This window comes from Erinaceus europaeus, chromosome 20 (assembly GCF_950295315.1).
Source record: "Erinaceus europaeus chromosome 20, mEriEur2.1, whole genome shotgun sequence".
NCBI classification, from domain to species: domain Eukaryota; kingdom Metazoa; phylum Chordata; class Mammalia; order Eulipotyphla; family Erinaceidae; genus Erinaceus; species Erinaceus europaeus.
In genome coordinates, this window is record NC_080181.1 from 44,790,805 (window position 1) to 44,817,425 (window position 26,621).

Below are 26,621 nucleotides of genomic sequence, written 5' to 3' on the forward strand. Positions count from 1 at the left end.
CCTAATTAGGTATCTCTGTCTACCTTGTTTTGAATCTTCTCGTCCAAACTGAATATTTCTTGCAAAAAAAAAAAACAAAGTTTTGTTGACATTTTTTCAATTAAAAATGCTCCTGATAAATCAAAATAGTAAAAGAATTTACAATGAGGAGGAAAGTGATTAAAGCAAATGCAAAACATGCTTTCATAAGAGTGAGCATTCTTTTCTATTTCAAAAAAAATGAGCATTTTTATTGTCTCTCGGCCTCAAGTGGTTTCTTCAAGCTACACTTTAATTAGTCCACTTCAGGCCCAGTTTCCCAATGGAGAGGTATTTTGGCCCTGATTAAATTTAATACTGTAAGTAAATTTAATACTATAAGTAAATTTCAAAACCAACTTTTATTTTTTGAGGAGAAGGACACAGAACTTGGATGGCGGGTGCAGTGTGAAACTATACCCCGGTAATCTTAAAACTCCTATTAAATCACTGCCAAACATTTTAGAAACAAAGTATTTATCCATTTTCATACACAAGGTAGGGAGTTTTCGATGCTTTGGCTGCTTTGTTAGCAATGTAGAAGCCTGCATTGTTCCCAGGACCTCTGTAAATGCAGGTCTGCCCTTTTTCCTCCTCTTCTACTGCTGCATTTAATGAATGAAGGCTCCTCTTTACTGTGATCAAGCAAAATACATTCTCTGCAAGAGAGGTCATGCTCTTGACTGTAAGAAACTCCCAGAGTGGATTTATAACGAATTTTCTGAATAAATAATAGCTCAAAATACATTTACATTAAATCCATTAACCTTTAACTCACCTGTATTTTTAAATAGCATATTAAAGTTATGTTTGAGCTCAATGCATGCATGGGCTTTAAAATAAAAGGCCCTTCAGGCTTTCTATAATTCATATTAAAGGTTAAAATGTTTCATATTTTTCCCATGAACTACGACCAAACATACAAATCTGTAGCAAGACAAGGACTGAATTACTGATGGGTGCTGGCAGGGGACATTTATGTGAGTGCAGAAATTCAAAAACACTTTTTAAAGTAAGTTAATGTATGCAGTATAAGATTTTAAGCTTTCTTGCACTGGAAAAAATGATCAGCATAGCAATGAAGAGAGAGAAGTAAAAAGAAAAAAAAAAAGCTGATCCAGGCTGAAGTTCATTCATTATATACATCCAATTCCTTGGTGTTTGCATGTTGCTTTAAATGCAGCAGTTGAGAAAGAAGTTCATAATTAAATCTGAATGGAAAGGCAAGCAGAATTTTTTTCCTTGGCTGCTATATTTTTCCCATAACAAATAATCCTGATGAGAATCAATCATTTATGTTTGATTATAAATATTGATTTATCTGTACTTAGGATTTTTTTTTTGAGATGCTGCATGCATGATGGCAGTACATCAGAGTCAACATTTCCATTCATGGGAGGGGGAGAAGGCCACTCCAGTGTCCATGGAGTCCCCCATGGTGCATGATTCAAACCTAGTGAATGGTAAGGTGCTCACCCTACTGAGTGAACAGTCTCCTGGTGTGAGGGTTAATTATAATACACCTGTAACTACCACTCCTGGGACAGCTCCGATGGCTGAAGCATCAAGTGGCTGGAAATGTTTGCTCTGTACCCAGCATGGAAGAGAAGTGAATGGCAACTCTTGGTGTGACACAGTTGAGCTCATAAAGGCTAGAATGCTCTCTGCAGCTTGAGGACTACCAAATACCTGCTGAAAAGGACACAACGCAAAGAAGCCTTCATTTCTTGAGAGAAGAAAATACAAAAGAAAGATTTCTCCCTTATTTAGCAGCTTCCAATTTAAAGGCAACCATAAAACAATGAGGCAGACATAACTAGGATGTGTTTAGTCTGAAGCCGATCTACAGAAAGTGCCATTCTGAGCTTCTAAGGATGCCCAAGGAATCAATCCATTACTGACCTTCTTAAGCGTATAGATCTTAAGGTAGGTAGTAAAGGGCTCATGGCACAGTGATTAAAAGCAGCACCCAGAGCTGTCTCACAGCTACTCTCTAGAGCACATATTTACTATGTGTGAGGTCCTGGGTGCAAACCTCAGAACCCCCTGGGTACACTGTAGAACTGACAGAAGCTACAAAGATGGTGGAACAGAGTTTTGACATCTTTCCCTCTCTCTCTCCCTTCCTACCTAGAGGTAGATGAAAAAAAAAATTAATGAAAAAGTAGGTCCAGTAGTCGTGGAAACATGCATGTGCAAGGTTCCAGTGCTGAAAGGAAAGAAAGATGGCAGAGTCCACGGGGTCTGCTGACCTGAGCTAGCGTCCAGTCAATGTATTACCTCCACACTGGTCCCATCTCTCAATTCCTCCTTCAAGTGGAAATGACCCACTACATCCAGGATAATATTGTTATGTGCTTCAGGTAGGTCTGATGTAAAGTCAGGATAACAAAATGACTGTACCTGAGAGCATGAGTTCTGAAGCATCCTGCCTGAACTGAAATCCGAGTTCTGCTGCTACTGATTATCAAACCTTGGACACTTAATTGGGTTTATCTTGTCATACTCATGTCACAGAATGGTACTTTGAACAGTCTCTAGAACACAAAGAATGATTAATAAATACGAGCGATTACTGCTGTCAACATAACTACATCATTGTCATAATCACCATAATCACCATCACTAATATCATCACCCTCATCAGTACCAACATCACGAGCCCAGGAACAACATTTTCATCATCATCATCACCACCACCACTGTCATCTTCACAATGACCACTATCATCATCATCTTCACCACCATTATCTGTCAGGACAAGCACAGGCAGAGCTATTTCTAAATCTTTATAATGAACATTGTGGATGGGGAGGGGAGGGCTAGGGAAGGGGGAAAAAGGGAGAGAGGGAGGAAGGGAGGGAGAGAAAGAGGAGGGGGAGAGAGGGGAAAGAAAGGAGGGGGGAGGGGGGAAGGGGAGAGAGAGAGAGGAGAGAGGGGAGAGGAGGGGGCGGAGAGAGGTGGCTCTGCCTTGTGAAAAATAAACTCAAACGTTCCTTCCTGAGGCTGCCTCAACTCACAGGAAGCCTGAAGTAGATCCTATCAGTTAACACTGGCCTTCCTCTTCAACAGGTCCCTAACATGCCCTTGCATCCCAGGTAGATCTATTAGGATGAGGGAGTGGTGACCACCGTATTGTACTTAACTAACCACCCCCTCCCACAAAAACCCTGAGGAACCAGAATTAACACCAAAATCAACTATAAACATTCATCTATGCCATGCTTCTTTTGTAAATATGAATAGGATAGTCAAGAATGGGATGACATTTGAGTAAAATAAATATCACGAATAAACCTAGATGAGTAAAGAAATCAGCTGACCTGTGGGGGAGGTGAGAATGTAGGGGAGTAAGGGAACCTGATAAACAAATTCTAATTAGTACTCTTGAAGGAGACTGCACTCGAAAAGTGAGAGTTTCATAAAACGCAAGCAAACTATTGTGAAAAAGAAGCAATTGGAGAATAACAGAAAGTCCCCTGAAAATAACACAGCTGTCTGTCAAAATGAAAAATATAACAGAAGGGTCAAACAGGAAAATGGATATGGCTGAGACCCAAATTGGTTACTGGGAAATAAAATAGAAGAAATCTCCCAAAAGTAAAGGAACAGAAATGGAAGGTATTAGAAGATGTTAAGAATTGAGGGCCAGGTGGTGGTGCACTTGGTTAAGTATAAATTATCATGAGCAAGGACCTGAGTTTGAGCTCCCATTCCCCAACTGCAGGGAAGAAACTTCATGAGCAAAGAAGCAAGTACTGTAGTAGGTATCTCTCTCTTTATCTTCCTCTCCCTTCTCAATTTCTCTCAGTCCTATCAAATAAAGGGGGAAAGAGGTGGGGGGGAATGGCCACCAGGAGTGGTAGATTGATTCATTGTGTAGGCACTGAGCCCCTGCAATAACTCCAGTGGCAGTAAAAAATAATATTTCTATAGCATTAATTTCATGAGGATAATATCTACCTGCTTATTCCTAGTGGGAAGGTAAAAGGAACAAGAGGAGAGAGATGATCAAGTACTATGTGGAGATCTTCAACACCAGGGACCAGAAGCATCAAGAACAAGGCTGAGCATCTCATAGACCAGGTCCAGTCTCTGTCATCGGGCAACCATGGGACCAAAGTCTTGGGAACACAAAGGGGACTCAGTTTTGAGTGCCAAAGTCAAGAACTGGAGATTTAGTGAATAGTATCACAGGTCAGAATTTAGTCCTTGGGAGCTAAGGGTTGGGAGTCATTTCTAGACAAGAATGTTGGCGTTTATTCCCTGGTAGGGGAAGGTAGGCATGGTGCTGACCCAAGAGATGAGGTATCAGTGCCAGATCAAAGGCAGCAGGCCATGTTGGTAACCCCAAACAATGGTCTTTTAACACTCTCCAGGGTCTCCCAATAGCTGTGATGTCACCTCCTTGCTCCCAAAGAAGCCTCAGGTGATAACCCAGGATGAAGAGAAAGAGAGGATGGGGCAGCCAACTGAGCACAAGAAAGACTGTCCCACTTTCTGTCTTCTGGGGTTTTGTAATTAAAAAAAAAAAAAAAGATCTGCCTAAAATAAGTTCAGTGGCATACAGGAGTTAACATCTTTATAAGATTCCATAATGTTTTGCTCACCCAGGGACAGTCCCCGTGACAAATCAGCACACATACTTTTCCCCTGTTGTAGTCAAAATTACAAAATAAACAATCTGATAGCAGAGATTAACCAGAGGAACAGAATCAGTGTGTGTGACTGTGGAGACTGTCTAGGCGAGCCTGAAATTCACAGTAGGATCTGGAACTCTGTTAACAACATTGATTCTGCTCCTCTCTTCAACAAAAAGAATTTCTCCTCATTAAGTAGGCCTCTCCTATGTCCTTTGAATAACTAGGTCTATATTTAAACATATTGACACATAAAACTGACCATTTCTGCCCACACCTTATCAACTTGAAAGGGAATAATTTCCTAATTAAAAAAAAAAAGCCTAATGGAAGAAATCTCCCCAGAAAATTTCTCTCTAACCATCCACTAGACAAATAATTAGATTGGATAGTACATTTCACTGTAGTGTGCTATAACAAGACATAAGATCCCAGGTAACATCTTTTTTAGAAATTATTACAAGTAATTTCTCAGCATGATATAGATTACTTGTTCAGAAATTTGACTCTGAAATCAATGTAATCACAAAGTCACATTACTTTACAATCTAGTGCTAAAATTACTGATGAGAAAATGCACAGAAGTAGCCAAGGCAATATTGAAAAAAAATAAGAGTGGCTTATAAAAACTGACTAATCAAGAATGTTGGCTCAGCAATGGACTGACAGGTCCATGAAAAGAGAGACAGAGAGAGAGAGACAGAGAGAACCATAGAAGAGGGAAAAGGAGAGGACACTTCAAATGTGAGGGGACACTCTGAAGACTAAAAATGGTGTTGGAGAAATGGTTATCCTTTGGAGAAGATCAAGTTGATGGCTTACTTCACACCATATATAAAACAGGTTTTGAATCAAGTACCCAAACATGCAAAATGAAACAGCAAGTGTTTTAGAAAGACACAAGAAAATAATTTCAGGACCATGGGGCAAGAAGATATTTTAAAATAAGAAACTTTTTAAAATTTGTGTTTTATTCATTTTTTATAGCAATAGAGAGAAAATGAGAGGGATGAAGAAGAGTGATACCTGGAGCACTGCCCCACTACTCATGAAGTATCCCCCCTGCAGGTGGGGAATGGGAGCTTGAAGCCAAGCTCTTGTACATAATGACATCTTCACTCTACTAGATGTATCACCACCTAGCCCCACTAGTAGTCACATTTTAAAATATCCGATTTTTTTTTTTACCACATATATCATCCAGGTTCGAGCCTGGGCCCCACCACACTGAAGCAAGTGGGTGATTGATTTATACATATATTTATTTCCTTTTTGTTGCCCCTGTTGTTCTTTTATTGTTCTAATTATTATTGTTGTTATCAATGTCATTGTTGTTGGATAGGATAGAGAGAAATGGAGAGAAGAGGGGAAGATAGAGAGGGGGAGAGAAAGACACCTGCAGACCTGCTTCACAGCCTGTGAAGTGACTCCCCTGCTATATATTTTTTAATCTCCCTCTCTCTGTCTCTGTCTGAAAGAGTTTCTTCAAAACTCAAAGGCAAAAATATCAGTCATTTAAAACAGAAAAAGAATTACTAGATGAAGAACCCCCACAAATCAATGGAGCTAAATTTTACAGAAAAAAAATATGAAATGAGCAAAGGAATCACAAAGAAATTCAAGAGGAAAATGAAACTTTGCTATTTATTTTCCTTCTGTTTCATCTCCTCTTTGTTCTTTTTTCCTTTTCTCTCTTTGCACCATCCCCTCCACATTTTAGGGATAAATTGGTATATTTCCCTACTGCATTTTATTTCCTGGTTGGTAACCTCTCTAATTTATTTCTCTGGAGTTTATGTTTGATTGATATTATACACCTTCATCTATAGTTCATGAACTCTTCTTTAAATAATTTTACCTCCTCACCTTTAAGCCAAGTTTAATAGAATTTACTTAACCGTATGTTATGAAACTCACAATATATTGATGCAATTTTATTTACATTTCCTTTTTTAGCATAATGAGCTTCCTCCGTTGACATTTTTAAACAAATTAAAAAAAACAGATTTGGATATTATTTCTTCAGAGTCCTTCTGTCTATTCCTACTCCCATTTCATACGTACAAGGTTTCTTGGGATTTCCCCACATATCTCACTAATTCTTCTCTGTGTTTCACATTTTTAGCAGTTCCACTATGATATCTTTGAGTTCACTTGTCTTTTCTTCTCCCTTACTTAAGCTGCTACTGACTAACTAATCAGTTAGTCTTTAATCAGTTAATCTAGTGAATCTTTCATTTTAGCTCTCATCATTATACGTTCAGCTGGGTCTGTTAACTTTCTGAATATCTAAAATATAATTATAGTAAATGTATTAAATGTCCTTGTCTAAATGTCCTTGTTAAATGTCTGTTGTTAACATCTGAGTCAGTTTCCTATCAGTTTCAATTGGTTTCTTTTTCTCCCTCATATTCCCATATCTCTGCAATCTAATAATCTTTTTGCTTGTTTTTAAAGATATCATTTATGAATTAATGAGAGAGGTAGGAGGAGAGAGAAAAAGACAACCTAACATCACTCTGTTACATGCAACACCAGAAATCAAACTTGAGACCCCCCATGCTTGAGAGTTCAACACTTTATCCACAGCACCACACCCCAGACCACCTAATAATATTTGAATGGACGCCCCAACAACAGAATAATTATCCTGTTGTATGATGGATACTTCTGTACTTCTACCAATATTATTTATTTATTTTTTATTGGTAAATTAGTGGTTTACAATACAGTTGTTAGCTCATAGGTACAATTTTAAAATATATTTTTTATTTATTTGAGAGAGAGAAGAGGAGGGGAGGGGAGGGGAGGGGAGGGGAGGGGAGGGGAAGGGAGGAGAGGAGAGGAGAGGAGAGGAGAGGAGAGGAGAGGAGAGGAGAGGAGAGGAGAGGAGAGGAGAGGAGAGGAGAGGAGAGGAGAGGAGAGGAGAGGAGAGGAGAGAAGAGCAATGCTTAACTCTAGCTGATGGTGGTGCTGGGGATTGACTGTGAGACCTAAGAACTTCAACCATGAAGGTCTTTTGCAGAACCATTATGCTATCTTCCCAGTCCTTACGTACAATTTTTCATCTCACTAAGATATATGTTTGAAATATACTTTCACTCCCAAATTAGGTCCATCATTATGTGCCAGACCCTGAAAGCCTTCCTCCTACCCCTAACCCCCATCCCTCTTCCTGTCCTTCTGAGAGTCCTTCTGAGACAGATTTAGATTAACTGGAAATAGTTTGATTCTTTCAGATCTTGCTTTAAAGGTTGGTCAAATGGAACTGAAACACCATTTCACCTGGGGCCAGATATTCTCCATCACTGAGGCAAGAGCCTTTTAAAGAATCAACCCACTGCCCCAATGAATCATGAGGTGTTTCCTACATTGGGTGGTAGGAAAGTCCTGTTTTTGCTTCTGGGAACTCTGCCCCTCTCAGATGGTTCAAGTGGTTCCCTCACAAGAAAGATCAGATGAGAATTATCTAGGTCATCATAGGGTATTTCTGAAGATCTCCAAGACTTTCTGTCCTTGTCTCTCCTTCCTGACACCTTATCCTACAGATTCTAGTCATCCCAGAATTCATTCCCAGGTCCTCTTCTCTGACTCAGTGACTGTGCCAGGCTCTGCCTGGCCCCCTCTGCTTGTGCTGTGCCCTGAAACTGCCTCCCAACAGAGGAGGATGTGCATTCTTAGGTTTACTACTTGGTGGAGGACCAAGGAATGGATATATATATATGGTTGTCAGGAAAATCATAGCCAAAGACCAGGGAGGATGGTGACTATGATGGACAAAACAGATCCTAAGAATCTGACTCACAGAGATGCTTCCTGTTGGCTACGGTTGTGCTTCTTCAAGTGAAACCACACACACACACACACACACACACACACACTTTATTTTGGTTGATAAATTTATCAATAAAAGCGAAATAGTATGGAGAGCCCTCACAAAATTAAAAATAGAAACACCATATGAGTGGGTGGGGCTAGGTAGCATAATGATTATACAAAGAGATTCTTATGCCTGAGGCTCCAAAGTCCCATGTTCAATCCACAGCACCACCATAATCCAGAGCTGAGTAGTGCTCTGGTAAAATAAAATAAAATAAAATAAAATAAAATAAAATAAAATAAAATAAAATAAAATAAAATAAAATAAAATAAAATAAAATAAAATAGAAACACCATATGAGGTAGCTATCCCACTTCTAGATATTTCTGAAAAACATAAAAATACTAATTTAGGGAGCTATCTATAACCCCATATTCACCTAACATTATTTTGAATATTTCTTTTATTTATTTATATGATAGAGACAGCGAGAAATAAAAAGGGAAAATATAGGGAAGGAGAAAGCAAGGGAGAGAGAGGGGTACCTGCAGCACTGCTTCACTGTTTGCACAGCTTTCCCCCTGCAAATGGGGGCTGAGGGCTTGAACCCAGGCCCTTGCACATTCTAACATGTGTGCTCAATCAGGTGTGCCACCACCCAGCCCCATTCACTGCAGCTTTCCTCACAACAGCCAAGAGCTGGAGACAAGCAAAGTGTCCATCACAGTGGAATACTGCTCAGCTGTAAAGAGATGAAATCCTACCATTTCCAACATTATGAATGGGCCTAGAGAGTATTGAGCTTAACCAAGTAAGAAAGACAAACCCAGCAAAATGATCAGGCTATAAAAACGACTTTCAGAAACTTTGAGAACTATGAGAATGAGACTGGTTATCAGAGGAAAAGGAGGTAGATAAATCAGTTCGTGTGACACCAGAATCTCAGGCTCCCAGGCTGAGTTGAGCAAATAAATGTCTGTGGTTTAATCTATCCTGCCTGTAATATTCTGTGATGTCAATACCAGTAAATGAATTCCATTTTCCAAAGTAGATTAACTCCTGAGAATTAAGTACTCAATAAATGATGTCACTATTTAAAAATAAAATGGAAGAAGTAAATGGGAAAAAAATCAAACACAGTATCTAATATAAAATGCAAACAGTACTACAGTAAATGCATCTCTGGATCTCATATTCCTACAGATTCATGCCTTTGGGGATATATTTACTATGCTTTAAAGAGTCATACCAGGGAGCTAGGAGAGAGATAAACTGGTAGAGTGCATTCCTTACTGCATGAACCTGAAGCCCTAAGCTTGATCCCCAGCACAACATGGCAGCACCATGCACAGCACCAAGGGAACTCCATGGACAGTGGCGTGATGCTTTGCTGTCTCTCCTCTCTCCATCTTTCTGTCTCACTTTCTAACTGTACGGAATTTAAACATTGGAACAGTGATGCCATCCATGTATTAGGCCTTCAGTTCATTTCCCAGTGCCACATTAAGAAAAGAAACTGAACAAAACAACTGGGAGAAGTTTTGTTATTTATGAAAACACTCTAGTGGTCAGCTTAGTTCTACTTTAGTCAAGTTCTCATACTGAAAAATGCACACTGCCTGTGATTATATGTGAGATACATTATTGCTGTGTAAGTGACCACTAGATGCTTCAGTAAGTCTTTAAAAACATCATCTCATCAGAGCTAATAGATAATCTGGTTCCTAATTGGCATCGAGCATAATGTGGGATCTCGTATAGTTTAATGTAAAGAAGACAATTATCTCAATCACAGGAGACATTAGCATATAGAAAAAAAAACTCCAACCTCAGTAATGTGAAACTATCAATACACCTTTTTGCTGTTATTGTTTGTTTGCTTTAAGTGGTGCAGGGAATTAATTCAGGGCCTCACATGTATGACATCTATCTGTCTCTGTGTTTCTATTTCTGCCTTTCTCTTGGTGACAAGCAGGTACCCTCCCAAGGCCCTAGACTTCCCCAGAGAGTGCCTGTCCAGGGATGGGGTGATTTTTCCAGATGCGTTTCTGGATTCTGAAGGAAAAGAAAAATTTGTTATAGTGATTGCAACCAGTGCTCCTAAAGGGAGGTCCTGGTGGCCCCTTATCACTCTGTTCCTGGGGACACACCTGCACTACATGGTCCACAGGAGTCCTGCCTCCTTCCCTGCTGAAAGGTACATGTGTGCATAGCCATCTTGGAGTCAGTGTGGGGGCAGGTGGGAAGGAATTCTCCTGTCATAAAAACTCACCCTAAAGTAGTGTTAACGGTTTACAGTAAGTATAGTTATTGATACATTTACAAAATTTCTCAGTTTTCTGAAAACACTCTCACCCTCAGTCTAGGTCCTCTTCTACCATGATGCACCAGGAACTGAAAGCCCACCCCCAATCCCACCCAGAGTCTTTTACTTTGGTGCAATATATCAAACCCAGTCCAAGTTTTACTTTTGTGTTTTATACAGCAAAAAGAGTAGTAATAACAAATGCTGGAAAGGTTGTGGGGGGGGGGAAGGACCCTTCTGCACTGCTAGCTGGAATGTAAATTGCTCCAACCCCTGTGGAGAACAGTCTGGAGAACTCTCACAAGGATAGAAGCAGATATACCCTATGACCTTGCAATTACTCTCCTGGAAATGCATCTTAAGGAATCAAACACACCCATCCCAAAAGATCTGTGTTGTTCACAGCAGCACTATCTGTAATAGCCCAAACCTGGAAGCAACCCAGGTGTCCAACAGCAGTGTTTCCTTTATTGGCTGGTTGGGCTCAGAGAGCGGGATCAGCAGGCACCCTGGAGACGGGGGGCAAGAAGTGGAGCATGTTGAAGCTGTGTCGCTGAGGGCACCCCAAAGCCATAGCACAGCACAGCCTAGGGATTTGGGCCCCTGGGATGGTGTGTCTGCTGCCATTTCTTCTGCACAAAAAAGTGAGTTTAATATGTGAGCTGGACTTTACTTTAAAATAATCCAATAGTACATGGTATCACTGGACAGCCTCCTTAGTCCAGTTTGTCTTTTTCTTTTTTTTTCTTTCTTTCATCCTTCCTTCCTTCATTTCTTTTCTAGGATAGAAATAGAAAGTGAGAGAAAAGGGGTTGATGCAGAGGGAGAGAGAGACACCTATAGCAATGCTTCAATGCTTGTGAAGCTTCCCTCCTGCAGGGGGGGACTAGAGGCTTGAACCCAAGGTTTTTGTGCATGGTAATGTGTGCACCCAAACAGATGTGCCACCACCCAGACCCCTATTATTTAAATTTTGAGAGTGAGACAGAGGAGAGACACCACAGCACAGTTCCACTTTCCATGGAGCTCATCTGGTGATGTCCATGGTGCTCCCATGTGATGCTGGGGCTCAAACTCAGCACTTCACACATAGCAAGAGATGTCCTTTTCCTGGTGAATTATCACCCAATTTTGTTTCTTATTTATTGTCATAACACTGCATTACATGCATTTGCAATGTACACAGCTGAAAACAAGCATGTGTTTATACTACATTAAATGCACCACTGAAAACTCAGTTTTATCTTGAATCATACTTCTCAACAGCTAGTAGAAGAAGAAGCTGCCATTGCCTTTTATGATCAGTTACCCCCAGGAGGGGGAAGGTATTTACAACAGACAGATGTGTGGGTTTTTCCCATTTCCATTAATATTTAGTACATGTCATTATCTCCCAAGCTAATCACTCAAAGAAGATATTGTAAATAATTGATTACTACAAAAGAAGGAAAAAGCCACACATCTTTTCTCATTACCCATCAAACCCAGGAAGACCTCTTCCTCTGGTCCTGACACAGACACATAAATATATTAATGCTCACACCGAGAAGAACACGCATACAAATCAATAGACACAAATGTGCTCTCCAGATGGAAAAAAGTAAAGCCATCCTCCCTTCATCTTCTGTTCAAAGGGCACCCCTGCATTCATTCTATCTGAGTAAACATCTCCCTCTACCCACCTCTCAATGCTTCAACACAGACACAAAGCTGGCAGTGACTGAACACTAAGGAGAGACGCCATTTGTGTGTTCTCACGTAAGCACGGGGCTATGTACAAACAGGTTTGAGTCTAGAGGAAATGCTTTCCTCATTGGCTTCCTCAAATCTCCTGTCCATGTGGGAAAGCACCAAAGAGGACAAAGAGGAAGAGTAGACGGCACCAGAGCACTTAGCAAACATGCCAGGGACTCCCGGAATAGGGACAAGCAGACAGACAGCCCACCTGCTCTGGCCTGCCAGCAAGGGGTGTTAGCATTTCTATAAAGGTGTGTCGCCGACTTTCTGTAAAGAATACAAAATTGTATTTAACAGCACACAAGCCTGGACAGGCAGAGCCCATCGTGACCCCTGAGGCTGCCATGGAGAGCCAGCATGGGGACTTACCACAAGGGAGAAAGGTCTCTTCCAGGAGACGACACCAATGAGTCCTGACAGCAGCACCTAGAAGGGAAACAAGGAAGAACCATTAATAATCCAAATAATGTGGATGTGTTCAATGAAGTGGATTGTTCATCACTAAATTCAAGGTCACCAGTGATCCTGATACTTTGCGGGTACAAGAATAGTCCCCAGGGTGAATGTGCTTCTTGAAAGGGTGCCCTCTAGGCACCCACTCCACTCTACTGCTGTGAGTAATTTGATGGCATGAGTTAAAAAAAAAAAATCACAAGATGGGGCTGAGAAGACAGTATAATGGTTCTGCAAAACACTTTCATGCCTGAGATTCTGAAGTCCCAGGTTAATTCCCAGCACCACCATAAGCCAGAGCTGAACAGTGCTTTGGTCTGTCTCTGTATCTCTCTCACATTAAAATATAATAAATATACATTTTTAATTCACAGGGTTAAAGAATCAGGAAGTAATTCAGTGAGTAAAGCACCTGCCTCACCGGGCAGGAAGCTCTGGCTTCACTACTCCTTGCCACATAGCAGTGCCTTGGAAAGCACTGGGGAGGGGTGTGCTCTATGGGTAATGGAACCATACTATAGTCTCTCTCTCTCTCTCTCTCTTTCCAAATGTAATATAAACAATTTTGTAGTCATAAAGAAAGCATAGCTCTTCGAGTTTTTTTCCCCTCACTATTGCTGTAACCAAAGGCCTGTGTCCCCATCCCCACACACATAAATAACCACTATAGTTCTCCCCATAGTCTTAGAGGTTGACATTTTTTTTTCACATTTGTATGTTCAATTGTCTATATTCTGCATATGAATGAAACCATTCTGTAGTGGTCCTTTACCTCGCTACTTGCATAATCTCCAATTCCATCCACTTTATCCCAAAAGACACAAAATCATCTTTTTTTTATTGCTGAGCAATATTCCATTGAGTATGTGCCCCATAGATTTTTTAAACCAATCATCTGTCTCCCTCTTTCTAAAAAAAAACTCAGTTTCATTCACACATGGAAATCTTTTTTTAAAATTGATTTAATAATGATTGACACGACTGTGGGATAAGAAGGGTACAATTCCCACCACCAGAGTTCCACTGACTTCTATAATTGTTTCTCTGCTAGACATTGGTGTTGACGGGTCAATTCATATTCCCAGCCTGTCTCTCTCTTTCTCTAGTGGGGCAGGGCCTCTGGAGAAGTGAGGTTCCAGGACATATTGGTGAGGTCGTCTGCCCAGGGAAGGCAGGTTGGCATCATGGTAGCATCTGCAACTTGGTGGGGTTTGCTTTTCCTTTGTCCATCTCAGTTCCTTTTTGCTGGTTTATAGATAAGCTGTGATATTCCACTAGATAAACTCTAGTTTATCTCCTACAGACCTGGAAATCCTGCTGTTGCTTAGAATTCCCAGGATTGGAATCAGTTTTTGTTTGTCTGTTTGTTTGTTTTTTTAGAATCTGTCTGGTTGCTGCCTTCAGCCTGCCATCTTGACTCCCTTCCCCCCCATATGTGGAAATCTAAAGGGACAAAGAGAATAATCAAAACCCCAGATCCCTTGAATTCTGACTTCTGAACTGAGAGGCCCAGAGGGAAGCAGGCCCAGGTGGAATGGGGTAATGCACTGTGGAGAAGCGTACCAGAGTTTTGGGTGTTGGTGTGGTATAGTAACAGGTATGTGGGCCCTGTACTCCTGAAACACACAGTGATGTAAATCAGGATTGAAACAGCAAATACAAATACAGAGGTATTACAAATACAGGGTGTCTAGCAGCAGGGAGGTGGCACAGTGGGTAAAGCACTGGACCTTCAAGCATAAGGTCCTGAGTTCAATCCCTGGCATCACATATGTCAATGATGTTCTGGTTATCTCTCCTCTTTCATTAATAAATGAATAAATGAACATTTTAATAAAAAATAAAAACTGGGGCCAGGTGGTGGAGCACCTGGTTGAGCGCACATGTTACAGTGCACAAGGACCCAGGTCCGAGCCCCCAGTCCCCACCTGCAGGGGGAATGCTTTGCAAGAGGTAAAGCAGTGTTGCAGGTGTCTCTCTGTCTCTCCTTCTCTATCATCCCCTTCCCTCTTGATTTCTGGCTATCTATATGCAGTAAATAAAAAATAAATATAATTAAAAATAAAAACCAAGTGCAGAGGGTCTATGTTTGAAGGAAAACATCTTAGACCAGGAAGCGGCAATAATAAGAACTATTCAATAGGAAAAAATGGGGTTCAGGGGAACAGTCAGTAGCAAGATTAACTATACAGAGAGATACATGGCCAGCTCTCTTTTCATATGTGCTGAGTTCCTAACACAGCTAAATTGCCCTCTGAGACGATTGCTACCTGCAGAAAACTCTTGAAAAAAAAAAATCACAAAGAGGATTAGAAGCACTGTTTGGGGAAAAGGAAGAGATATACTCACCCCCAAGTCACTGACCATCACCCCCTCTGTCTACTCTGCATGGGACCTAGATGCCAAGACCTCAAGGCTCTCTCCATACTCCCCATACTGAGTCCCCCAGCCCCTTCAAGGGCTGCTTCCATCTCTGAGTATATCTCCTCACAGCTCCCGGAATTGTCCCATGACCCCTGCTAGTTTCCCAACCTCCACATGCCCACTGCTCTGCCCAGCCAGCCTCTTTCTCCCCACTGGCCCCAGGTACCTATGCGTGGCCCCTCCAGGGCCTTTTTCTGGCCTTCATTCTCTTCTCCCTGGCCCCTCCCAGTTGCCTGGTCAAATAAACATTCTTGTGCTTTGTGTCTCTCCAGTGAACCACCCTCCTTACTGTCCGCTAACACCTCCTGCAGTTCATGCTCTGTCCAAATTCTCCCTGCCCACTGGCTCACACTACCCACTGTGCCAGAATCCTGGATTTCCATAACAAACTCTGTACTGAAAGGGTTACTTCGTCACAACATTGATGGTGAGAAAAGAAGTCCAGAAGTTTGAAGTGGTGGGAAAACAGTGCCATCTGACAATGAGATTTTGTCTTGAGGTGGGCCACTCCCTTCCTCTACTCACTGTGTAAGTATGTATATAGCTATAACAAGTACACACATAAACATCTTAAGGGCACATATAATTTAATAATCTCTCTCCTAGTATGTAAACCACTCTATATCAGGCTTGATATCTTTAATTCTAGTGATGATATCAGATTCCATGTTTACTCAGTAACTCCTGATTTTAACCCAAGGATGTAAGCACAGTTCATGGGTATCCTGGGTGGCCTTTTTTTTTTTCTTTTTCTTTTTTTGCTTCCAGGGTTATCGCTGGGGCTTGGTGCCTGCACTATGAATCCACTGCTCCTGGAGGCTAATTTTCTCCTTTTGTTGGCCTTGTTTATCACTATAGTTTTTATTATTGTTTTTATTATTGTTGTCATTGTTGTTGTTGTTGTTGGATAGAACAGAGAGAAGTCAAGAGAGGAGGGGAAGACAGAGGCAGGGGAGAGAAAGACAGACACCTGCAGACCTGCTTCACTGCTTGTGAAGCGAATCCCTGTAGGTGGGGAGCTGGGGGCTCAAACAGGGATCCTTACGCCGGTCCTTGCACTTCATGCCATGTGCACTTAACTGACTGCAATACTGCCCAGCCCCACCTGGGTGGCCTTTTGACTCAATACCTGTGTCTACCCTGGTGTGAGACAAAAATCCCTGAGAGCTGCAGACAGAACTACAAAGAAAGCAAATAATTTCTAGCATGTCTGATCCTAATACACAGCTGTTAGTAATTACAGAAATTGGTCACACAGCTATTAAGTAACAGGAAATATGAATCACAGGATCTCCAACATCACTGGGTGGTGCTCCTGGTGTCACCATCTCAAGGTGTCCCAAAAAGCATCTCTGCTCTCTCTGTCCCCAACCAGGTCACCCTCTTCTCACCTCTACCTTCCATAAGGACACCCCCATGTTCTGGCCACTTAAGTCTAGAACTCTGTTCTCTAGAACTTTGCCCCCAGCCCAATATCCAGCCAGATGTATGGAAGTAGTGGGGAAGTCCATTATGAGCAAGGCCCTGGAGTTGCCATACAAGCTCTCTCCTGTCTTCTTCTTCTTCTTCTAGCGTTTTCCCTTCTTCTGCAGCCAGTCAACAGCGTCAGGTTGAGCCTGATGTAAAGTTTCGAGACCTCCTTTGAATCTGGAGAGGTAGCAGTCGTTGACTATGTGGGTCATAGTCTGTCTGTAGCCGCAGGGGCAGTTCGGGTCGTCTCTGGCTCCCCAGCGATGGAACATAGCGGCGCACCGGCCATGGCCTGTTTGATAGCGATTGAGGAGGGCCCAATCATAACGTGCTAGGTCAAAGCCGGGTTGACGCTTGCAGGGGTCTGTGACGAGGTGACCGTTCCCCACCTCAGCTGACTGCCAACTCTGTTTCCAAGAGTCTGGAACAGAGAAGTTCAGTGCAGGCGCAGGAGACCAGATTGGATGACGAGACGTCAAGCGCTGAACAGGGTGGGCAAAGATAACACGTTTGGCGAAGGACAGCCCCTCAACATTAAGTTGGAGGACTCGAAGAGCAGGACCAACAGCTTGAAAGCTGTCAGGAGCTGCTTGTTGCTGGCTTTGAAAGTGACTGGGATCCATGTGGATTCAGTTGGCTAGGAAGGATCGTCAGTTTCCCCAATGAATGGGTACTCACGGGATGCACCACGGGAAGGTCGATCCAATGCATCCCGCTCTCTCCTGTTAAGATAAATCACACTGCATTTTCACTGGGAGGTGAAGACCATTGTGGGTAGAGACCAGCTGAATGGGCTTGGAAGGATTTTTCCAGGGGCTCCAGAAGAATAAACCACATCCACAAAAGGGGAGAACACTGTGAACAGGCTCCAAAAGACCCCTCAGTCACAGACCTCAGTTCAGCTTCAAACACATAACAGAGAGGACCACACCCTTCAGCAGCACAATGCTGCCTTCTGGTAGATTTCTAGAAACATTTAGAGGGAACCTTTTAAACCTTATTCACAAAAACTGAAGTTATGAACCAGAGAGAGAGATCAGCAGGGTCCTGGTCCTAAGCATCTCAAATATGTATTCTCACCTCAGTGCACACACATCTTCCAAACACAGTCAATACTGAGTAATTTACAACATCTCTCCAATGGCCTTTATCATGCCTCCCTTTTCTTTGTGCTCCAGTTTCAAACCTTAGGGAAATCCTTAACTTCATCTCTGTCAGGCTCTTCCATGTTTCTCTAAAGTCTTACTAACCCCTCCACAATACCTCTAGACTTTTCCTGTCCTTGGCTTCTAAGTATTTATTTAAATTTCACCATGACAGTATTTTTGTTTGAGGGATATTTAGAAAATAGAAAAGGTAAAAAGGCAGAGAGGAATGCAAAGAAATGCTAAGAATTCAGAAGTTGAAAAACAAGATCAGAAGAGAAAACACAAGTAGAACTGGAACTGGAATTGGCATGTTGCACCAAAGTAAAAGACTGTGGGGTGGGTGGGGGGAAAGAAGGAAACAGGTCCAAAAAGGATGACAGAGGGCCTAGTGGGGGTTGGATTGTTATAGGGAAAACTGGGAAATGTGATGCATGTACAAACTATTGTATTTACTGTCGAATGTAAAACATTAATTCCCCAATAAAGAAATTAAAAAAAAATAAATGCCAAGAATTAGGGTTGGGTATAGAGTAGACACCTTAGCTTAGCATTCAATCACTGGCTTTTTACCTGGCTATCTCTGGTACTAGTGAAGGAAGAAAAATATTATCATTACAACGTTCTTAGAGAAGATTGTGTCTAGCTGGAAACCAGTACTTGCAGTCAGTGAACAATTTCTAAAAGTTAAAAATTCAGGTTGGAGGAGGTGACACAGTAGTAGAGTAGTAGACATATTCAAAGCTGTAAATTCAGTTCTCAGCACTGCATATGCCAGGTTGTTGCTCTGGTTCTCGCTCCCCCTCTCTCATAAACAAATTAATAAATACATCTTTTAATTTAAAAAAAAACTTCACCAATATAGTATTTCAGTCACAAGATGGAGTTTGTCTTGAACATACCTTTTCACATTCCTTCCTTCTGTTCATTATTTTTCTGTAGAAAACATTCAACAGAGTAATAAGAATCCCTCAGAGCCAGAGTATCGTGAGTCTCTTGTAGGTTCTTCCTGTGTACACCCAGCATTTGATTCATCAACATCCCTCTCCCCACCATCTGGGTCCTGGTTTTTTTTTTTGCTCAACAGATTAGGCTCATCATTTCCTCTCAATCATCTTACAATCAGATTAGATGGTGATTTCTCATAAAGAAAAGCTGGTGGACTGCTCACCAATATCTCAAGTGTGAGATTTCCAACCTTGAATTTACTTCTTCCCCTCCAAGCCTTCTTTTGGTGGATTCACAATTTCTGCAATCATCTCATCATTCTCAGAGTTCATTTTACAGTTCACTGGATCAGTCAGCTGGATTATTTTTTGTATGATCTCCACCTCTCTATAGTTCTGCAAACCTTTCGTGTAACACTAGGCTGCCTCGGTATTTGCATCAGTTCCCTCCCCCTTTCTCTTCCTTCAGACAGTAAGTACAATGGCCAAGTTCTGGGATTCCCTAACACTGTCATCTCCCCATGTTGTGACATCTCAAATGTGTTCTCTGTTTTCCCCACACACCAGCACCAGCCTCATTCAGGCTAAGTCTGGACAGAGGAAGGGGAGTGGCATACTGAATATGTCTTCTACTCTCAGTTTCTTTTTTTTTATTCCCCTTTGTTGCCCTTGTTGTTTTATTGTTGTACTTATTATTGTTGTTGGATAGGATAGAAATGGAGAGAGGAGGGGAAGACAGAGAGGGGGAGAGAAAGACACATACCTGCAGATCTGCTTCACTGCCTGTGAAGCGACCCCCCTGCAGGTCGGGAGCCACAGGCTCAAACCAGGATCCTTATGCCGGTCCTTGCACTTCGTGCAACCTTCTGCTTAACCCGCTGTGCTACGCCCGACTCTCTCTATTCTCCATTTCTACCATCTGGTATTTCACCCATGCTTCAAGACGTGACCCAGTCTTCCTCACTCATTAAGGGCCTATGAATTCAACAGTGCCTGAGTCCCTCTAAATCCCTAAACTACCACAAGATTTCTCAAGCTTTAATAAACTCAGGAAGAATCCTTTGATTTCTCTAAGCTGGAGACTCTAAACCTAGCAAAACTACAATGACCGGGAGTCGGGCTGTAGCGCAACGGGTTAAGCGCAGGTGGCGCAAAGCACAAGGACTGGCATAAGGATCCCAGTTCGAACCCCGGCTCCCCACCTGCAGGGGAGTCACTTCACAGGCGGTGAAGCAGATCTTCAGGTGTCTATCTTTCTCTCCTCCTCTCTGTCTTCCCCTCCTCTCTCCATTTCTCTCTGTCCTATCCAACAATGACAACAACAATAATAACTACAACAATAAAACAACAAGGACAACAAAAGGGAATAAAGAAATAAAATAAATATTAAAAAAAAACTACAATGACCAAGTTGCTTGGAACGGAGATCTTACTGTCAACTTTCAAACCTCCAAAGATCAAACATTTGTAAACATAAAGTGAGTTAGTATCACTGATCTGGGTCTACAGTAAGAACTCTCTTTCCTATCTTTACTATAAACCTGTCATTCCCTGACTCCCTCAAATGTGAATGATTCCAGCAAACGTGAATTATTTGCTACTGCAAACAATGTCCCTTTCAAACTGCTATTAGGACCATGCAGAGAGTTTGTCAGGGAGGGTGTGTGACTTGCCATGCACACAGCCTGGGTTGCAGTCCTAGCACCACATGCAAAGTGCTTAGGTAGCCAGAGAAGCATCTTTCAGTGGTATCTCTCCCTCTCTCTCTGTCTCTGTATCTGAAGGAAAAAGTGATGCAGAAGCAGGGAGAATGCATGAATGAGACCTAGCTCCACAAAAATAAATTAACTGACAATTGTAATAGGGAGTGATTTAAATTCCTCTGCACAGAGGAAAAAGAAAAAAACATTCAAACCCAGTGCAGATTCCAAGATGCCCTCTCCTTGAGCATGAATATGAAACGCTGTCATTCCTGTCATCTTTCCCCAATGACATCATCTCAGCATGACATAACTTGGCAACGCCTTGATCCTAGTTAGTTGATCCAGAGACATCATGTTCAAACTCTTGGTACTGCCCTGAGACTTCTGGTCTTAGTTTGAACTATTTCTGCTCAGTTCCAGCTAGCAGCATGGATTCTGCAGCTCAGTTTTGGCATCTCAGTCATTCTGTGGGCTTATTTTGCACCACCCCGTGAGGAACAGGGTCACGAATCTAGTTAGCCGTGAAATTGCCACATCTCAAAACCTTTGTCCCATTTAATTTGCCAGTATTGTTATTCAAAGTGCATAGTTTGCAAAGAATATGAAGAAATTCAAGAGGGTCAGAGAAGGGTAACATATAATTAAGTAGCTGTGAAAGGAAAGCCAAAAACGATGTGAAAGGCATGAGATTACTCAGAGAGAAGGCTTAACTTTTCAAGCACCAAAGAGTTGTTTAGAAGGCCACCAACTACCTCTTTTTTCCATGTCCCCACTCAGCCTACACAGAGGAAGGAGACGACATTAGAAATGAGAATGAACATCCTAGTGTTGAGTGATGAAAGCGGGTGATAGGTTACCAGCAAGTAATGAAGTCTCAGTGCCTAGACACGGGAGACACAAAGTCTTTAAATATTGTCTTCTAAAAGTGAAAAGTTCTTTCACTGTCTAGGATCAAGAATTTTCTTCACATCTTCAAATCTGATTGACAAGCAAATGGTAACATGTACATGTTGGGTAGTGAAGCTAGCAGGCCAATTTGAAAGACAATGAAATGGCTTCACAAAACATAACATGGCAGTTATGTTCAACAGCTACAATGGTGCCAGTGTACTACTAAGAAAACCATGTTCACAATGTATCTGGAGAAAGAACCATTGCTGCTAAGCTGGGGGAAAGGATATGTTGAGAATAAAAGAAATCTACTGACCCTGGAAGACTGGCCTCCCCCCAAAAATGTTCAAATACCCCCTTTTTTGTTCCTCCAAGACGTCCAGAGAAAGCCTGCCATGTGGAGTTAATGTCAACTGGGACTCTGAAAGCTTCAAGAGATACCATTACTAGGAGACTGAAAATAACCCAGATTTAGGGTCATCCCCAGAAACAGCTTTTTAAATAAGAGAATCCTACCTTCAGGAAGGGAACACATCTACAACAGATGGGTTTGCTATGAGTCACCTGTATTTTTTTCAGTCATTTGAGAAGGGTGTTAACGGTTTACTGTACAGTTGTTGACCCACGGGCATCAACAATTTCTCAACTCCTCGTAGTAGGTGTCGGCAGAACACTCTCTCTCCCAGTATACGTACTGTCCTTTTCCGTCTCACACTAGGACCCCAAGGAAATCACCCGTCCTTATCATATGAGGCCCCTTCTTTTTCCTTGATGCTCTGGGCTCCTCTTCCATCCCTTAGCTCAGGATATAAACTCTGAGTCTTCCTTATTTACTCTAGAATTTAGTCATGTAAATTCTTTATATTTCTTTTTTTTTTTTTTGTCAATGTTGTCTCATTCATTATATTTCTGACATTAAACTTGGTTACTTTGGTCTACTCAACTGTCTGGTATTAATCTCTTCAACCAGCCCAAGGAAAAACCAAGATCAGGGGGTGGGGGATTCTCTTCTTGCCCTTCCACCCCATCTTCCAAAGCCTTTCAGACAATGAATTATGTTAGTTTCATGGAACAGCTAACCTTCTACCATATTCCACCTCCATTTGTTTTTCTTTCCAGGCAATTTTCTTTGAGTCCTATGGAGCCATGTGGGAGGATTTGCTTGGGTATTGAAGCCCTTAGCTTTCTATGTCCATCTCAGCTCACTTCTGGAAAACCCCATTAAGTCTACATACCAGGGTGGGGGAGATAGCATAATAGTTATGCAAAAAGCCTTTCATGACTGAAGATCCCAAGTCTCAGATTCAATTTCCCGTATCATCATAAACCAGAGCTGAGTAGTGTTCTGGTAAAATGAATAAATTAAAATAATAATAATAAAGTTGTGATTTATAATATATAGCACAATTTTATTTTAAAATAAAAGATGCTATCTATGGTTTAGTATCAACTCCCTCAGAATACTTCCCAGCTCACTATTCCCTATTCCAACTACTCACTTCCAACCTGTGGTCCCAACTGCCTCCACATTTCCCATTTGAAGATGCTTCAATACACCAAATTGAGAATGTCTACAAGGAAAATTACATTCCTCTTCAACCAATTTTTCATGATATGAAAAGAATTACAGCTTCATTCCTTCATAAAACAATAGCAAGTATCAGCTGATGACAAAGATAACTCATGAAGGAAAAAATACTCAAAAAAAGATTGTTACGTATTTTAAATAACTTAATGAAGTAAAAGAAAATCAAAGTTGAATTCCACCAAGTTCTTTCTGCTATGGGACATGTTTCTTTGATGCAAATGAGCTCATATCTGCTTGGTACCAAACTCATTTGTCTTGGCCTTCCCTGTAAAGAACTTCTGCCAAGACCGTCTCTGAAATCAGGATAGCTACTAGACTCACCACTAGACTTAGCACACATGTTACCAGAACACATTTAAAAATCTTCTGACTAAAAAAATTTCACAATAACTGCAAATGACCCTTGAGAAAGTCATGTTTGAATAGTAAGGTTGTTCAAATGTGTGGATTAAAAAAAGATCAATTATAGGTAACATGCAGCTTTGCCCCCACCACATCTAAGGGAAACTCTGGTGCTATGGTCTGTCTGTCTATCTGTCTATCTATCTATCTATCTACCTATCTATCATCTGTCTACCTATCTATCTCTAATTCTCTTTATCTGAAAAAGTCAGCCCAGCACAGTGAACTCAAGAGGATGACTAAAAAATTAATGTAAATAAATTATACATAGACTGTCAAATGCAGATGGTCAGTGCCTTTAAATGCTTCATTGTTCAAGGATTCACTGTAATTTCTTATAATCCTATATATTGTATTACATACATTGAAAAATCTTACTCTGAAATGAGCTCCTTCACTATTTTTTCTTAACTTTCTCACTTTTCATCTTATTTAAAATGTTATTTATTTTCCCTTTTGTTGCCCTTGTTTTTTTATTGTTGTTGTAGTTATTATTGTTGTTATTGATGTTTTCGTTGTTAGACAGGATAGAGAGAAATGGAGAGAGGAGGGGAAGACAAAGAGGGGGAGAGAAAGATAGACACCTGCAGACCTGCTTCATTGCCTGTGAAGCGACTCCCTTGTAGGTGGGGAGCTGGGGGCTCCAACCGGGATCCACTCAACCCACTGAGCTACAGCCTATTATTTTTACTCCTATTTTTCCTCTTTTAATGTCTTATTTTACTCTTATGTGTAGAAAGTCTTTTTGTTGGATTCTAGGTTGACAGTTTATTCTTTCAACTATCTGAAGATAGGATTCTGCTGTCTTTTGGTTTCCATCCAGAAGCTGGCTGTCTTCTTAACTGCTGTCTCTTGAAGGGTGACACAGTCCCTCTTCTTTAAAGACTTGTAAGCTCATCTCCTTGCCTGCATTGTTCTGAAGTATTGTGTGATGTGTAGATGTCTTTCTGTTATCTCCTATGACTGTGCTTCTGGATCAGTAACATATTTTATTAGATCTGGAAATTCTGTTATCTTTCTTCCTCTCCTCTCCCTTCCCTCCATCACCAGGGCTGTTATTACCACTCTGGGCCAACTTTTTCTACAATCTCTTACAAGGAATCTAATCTAGAATCCCTCCTGAACCAAGCCTTTTCAAGAGGCAATATCATTGAGGGCTCAGATTGGGTATGTAAATTTCAGGGGGCAGGGCACAAACACTCATCCATAGCAATCAGAATGCTATCATGATTTTCTAAGAAAATGTACATCACTATAACTGACCATCCCCAAACTGAAAAACTAAGCACACATACAAATAATAAGAAATTGGAGAACATGTTAAACAACCACCAGAAAATTCTTCAAAACTTTCAGTACAAAGATTTCTAACACTGTTTAATTCTTTTTCTTTTTTTCTGAGCTTCCATCCCATGGTGAATCCATCCCAGCTGAGATGAAAATCCAGAGGAAGAAATAAAATCTGATAATTACCAATAATTAAGTTTTGAGGTGTGTTTTTTAGTTTCATTTTTGCTCTTGACATTAAAATTATATATAAAATTATATATATTATAAAATTATATATATATATATATATATCAGCATCATGTCAAAGGCCAAGAAGCATTTGTAGCTCTAAAAGAACATGAAGTCAGTGTGAAATTATAGCCCTAAGACCATACAATTTTGCAAGAACACAAACCACTAAAAAAAAAGAGAGAGAAAAAAAGAAAAAGAAGAACATAAAATCATGCCAGGAGGCGGCTCACCCAACAGCACACAAATTTTACTATGAGTGAAGACCCTGGCCCAAACACCTGGCAGCACATGACAGACCTATACATGGAACCAAAGGGAAGCTCCATGAACAGAAGGGCTGTGGTGTCTTTCCTTGCCTCTTTCTTCTCCCCATCTGTTTTCTATCTTATATTGGGAAAGAGGGAAAAAGTCTACTGGGAATAGTAGAACTGCACTGGTCCTGAGTACTCAGCAGCACATTACAAAAAAAAAAAAAAAAAAAAAAAGACAAAAACATAAAATCAAAGACTAGCCACAAATGGAAATACTATGTATAATGCACACAACAGACAAAAGATTATCTTAATTTATAAATAGTTCATATAAATTAATAAGAAAAGGTATAGTTTGGGGACTGGGTGGCGGCACACCTGCTCAAGCACACACGTTAACCTGTGTGCATAAGGTAATGAGCAATAACTAGGCTGAGCCCTCACTCCCCACCTGCAGGGGGGAACCTTCACGAGTGGTGAAGTATGTCTGCAGGTTTTTCACTCCCTCTCTATCTCCCCATCCCTCTCAATTTCTCTCTAACCTATCCAATTAATAAAATTGAAAGAAAAAAATGGAAAAACAAGGCCTCTGGGAGCAGTGGATTCACAGTGCTGGTATCAAGCCCCCTTGATGACATTGGTGGCAGAAAAAAAAAAAAAGGAGTTCAACTGAAAACCTGGCTAAGGGTTGCAAACTGGTATGTTTACTTCTTATTGAAATGTAGTTGACTGTGCTTAAATACTGTGTTTGTTTAAGGGGTACAACATGATCTGACATGTATAGTCCTATATTGTGAAATGCTCACCACATTATGTCTAGTTAAGATCTTGTGATGAGAGAAGTTTTAGATCTACTCGCTTAGCAACTTGACATATGCAGTACAGTTTTATTGACTTATAACTGAGAGTTTGTACCTTTAGGCCCTCTTCATTCATTTTACCCAACTCTGTTTCCCTCCCCACCCGTGTTAACCTTGGTAATGGACAATAAACATATAAAGAGATGGTCACACCTACCAAACTTTTGGAGAACAAAACAATATGACAAATATGTCCATCAATCAGACAGCCAAGGTCTTGTAGATGTGGATAAAACCCAGTGCAGCAAGGGGAGAGGGAAAAAACAGTTCACCTGAAACACCATTGGCATAGCTATAAATTGACGCATTCTATCCAGTCTTCCTTCGGAGCAGTCTCATAAATCTCCTGACATAGAAAATGTACATACTCATACTCAGTGATTTCATTTCTGGGAATGCAGCCTGTAGGTATACAGCCAGAGGGACACTGGGTCATTTACACGAGG

At 41.1% G+C, this 26,621-nt stretch overlaps 1 protein-coding gene across 3 annotated transcripts in view; it reads right to left on the reverse strand.

Annotated features, from left to right (window-relative positions):
* ENTREP2 (endosomal transmembrane epsin interactor 2) overlaps nucleotides 1-26,621 on the reverse strand; it is a 353,123-nt gene that overhangs the window by 179,947 nt on the left and 146,555 nt on the right. For all 3 annotated transcript variants that reach the window (XM_060179288.1, XM_016185083.2, XM_060179289.1), the window contains exon 2: nucleotides 12,890-12,946. In XM_060179288.1, coding sequence (XP_060035271.1) covers nucleotides 12,890-12,946 — 57 coding nt within the window. The remainder of the gene's footprint in view (nucleotides 1-12,889; nucleotides 12,947-26,621) is intronic.